Source organism: Leptonychotes weddellii, unplaced genomic scaffold (assembly GCF_054177405.1).
Source record: "Leptonychotes weddellii isolate Sample4059 unplaced genomic scaffold, ASM5417740v2 HiC_scaffold_23427, whole genome shotgun sequence".
Taxonomy (NCBI): Eukaryota; Metazoa; Chordata; class Mammalia; order Carnivora; family Phocidae; genus Leptonychotes; species Leptonychotes weddellii.
The window spans coordinates 1-2524 of NW_027823916.1; the positions used below are offsets into that span (position 1 = coordinate 1).

Genomic DNA, 2524 nt, shown 5'->3' on the forward strand with positions numbered 1-2524 from the left:
GGCAGCCATGGGTTATGACCGCTACGTGGCCATCTGTAACCCTCTGCGCTACACGGAGCTCATGGGCCATCGGGTGTGTGTGGGACTAGTGGCTGCTGCCTGTGCCTGTGGCTTTACTATTGCACAGATTATCACCTCCATGGTATTTCACCTGCCCTTCCGCTCCTCCAGCCAGCTCCATCACTACTTCTGTGACATCGCCCCTGTCCTCAAGGTGGCATCCCATCACTCGCGCCTCAGTCAGTTGGTCATATTCATGATTGGTGTGTTTGTCTTGGTCATTCCCCTGCTACTTATCCTGGTCTCCTACATCCGCATCATTTCTGCCATTTTGAAGATCCCATCCTCCACCGGCAGGTACAAGGCATTCTCCACCTGTGCCTCCCATCTCATTGTGGTAACTGTTCATTATGGTTGTGCCTCCTTCATCTACCTAAGGCCCAAGTCCAGCTACTCTTCAAGTCAGGACACCCTCATATCTGTGTCCTACACCATCCTCACTCCATTGTTCAATCCAATGATTTACAGTCTGAGGAATAAGGAGTTCAAGTCAGCCCTTCGAAGAGTAATGGGCCAGACTTCATATCCCTTTAATTAAATTAATTCACTAAAATTAAATTATAACTATTCAGTGAATTGTATGCCTTTTATGTGCTTTTATTTTATCAGTTCTATGCCTATATCCAATTCCTACTTTAGAGTTTAGTTATTTTATCTTTCAGCTTGTCATAAGTTTTTATTAAGATTTCAGTAATTTTTTACGATTTAATTTATTTATTTGAGAGAGAGAGAGAGAGAAGAAGCAGAGGGAGAGGGACAAGCAGACTCCATCCTGAGCCTGGAGTCTGATGTGGGGCTTGATTCCACAACCCTGAGATCATTACCTAATCCGAAACCAAGAGTCAGACACTCAACCGACTCAGCACCCAGGCGCCCCAACATTTTGATAGTTTTTGAGAAATTTTCCAATGGTTTCTTTTTTAATATCTTTACTTGTGCTTTTGTTGCAAGTAAATATTTCACTTTATACAGTCAAATTGTTATTACTACTCTGAGAATTTGTCATTATCTTTAAGCTTAGTTTCCAATTTTTTCATTCAGTGATATATTTTTTCCAAGTTTTTAAATTTTTTGCATTGTATTGACATATCCACAAGATTTTTTAACATTATGTGAGTTGAAGATTCAAATGGGTTTTTCTCTATATCTTGAAGAAGTATGTATTGCGTTGCTATTGTATATTGGTTGAGATCATCTTATGTTTGAAGATTTATTGAAATTCTGTGAAATAATACAGACACAGTGTCTTCTGAGGCATGGCCCTGTGGTAATATCCTCTATTTCATCTAAGAAAAGTGACTTCTAAGCCACTTTTATTTTTAGTGGATCATATATGGAATTTAGTCTTCTACAAAATTATTCATTTCATCTAGACTTTCAAAATTCTTTGTAAAATTTGTATGAAATATTCCGACATTTGAAAATTTCTTAGAGATGATTATTTTCTGTGTCATTTTATACTAAGTATAATTGTGTTTACTTTTTTTTTTTTGGTTCGTTGTCAGAGAACTTAACATACGTGTGAATGAACAGTTGCATTCTAGTGTTTTTTCCCCATATCATTGTTTTTAATTTTATTTGTATTATTTGTATTATTTGTATTTATTTGTATTTTATTTGTATAATATTTCCTTTGACTTTTCCTTTAATTTGTTGTTCTATTTAACTTACTGATGCTTTCTACGTACTTTCATTTTTTATGTCATATGTATATACGTATATGTTAATTATATATGTCTATATAATTAAGCTGTGAGATTTCCTCTCATCTCCACTTTAAACTTAACCCATATAATCTGCTACATGAAGTGTAATTGATATTATTTCCTGGAACTTCTTTCATTTTCCTTTGTATTTCCCTTTTGACCCAACAATTATTTCATAGATTTTTAAAATCTCAGGTGAAAAGCCTTTTTTCTTTGTTATTCATTGGATCGTTTCTTATGCTGGAAATTGGGAATATTGTTTGTATTCTTACCATTTTGTGACCTTGGTTCAGGTTTTTATTGTGACATAATACACAGCCAATATTCATTCTTCATGTGCCTTGAAAAGAACATGTGTACTCTTTCATTATAATGCAAATTTGAATAAATACCGATCAGATATAGTTCACTATTTTGTTGCTTAGGTCTTCTAAATTCTTAGAGATATTTTTCCTTCTGATTTGTTTGAGCAGAGTGGTTATGGAAGCTATCCATTATTAGTGTATCTCCTTGTAAACATTTTATAGTTTCTTTCTTACGAAGGTTGCGCCTGTGTTTTTGAGGGGGACACAAATTCATATCTATTATAATTTCACTGTGAATTGTAGTTGTTAGCATTAAAAGTGTTTTTTATTTTTTGCTACTGTCTTTTGTTGTTCATTGAATACTGCTGGTCTGAATGTTAAACTGTCAAATATCAAGATTCCTCCCTTGCTTGTTTGGTTTGTGAGTGCTGGGCATGATTTCCCATCTCTATA

At 35.0% G+C, this 2524-nt stretch overlaps 1 protein-coding gene across 1 annotated transcript; it reads left to right on the top strand.

Annotated features, from left to right (window-relative positions):
• Positions 1-4: 4 nt before the first annotated feature.
• On the top strand, positions 5-598 carry LOC102737707 (olfactory receptor 10K1; the record flags this gene model as incomplete). Its single annotated transcript, XM_006740862.3, has 1 exon — positions 5-598. A coding segment is annotated over one exon (594 nt), but the record flags the coding sequence as incomplete, so codon positions are not given.
• Positions 599-2524: the final 1926 nt, after the last annotated feature.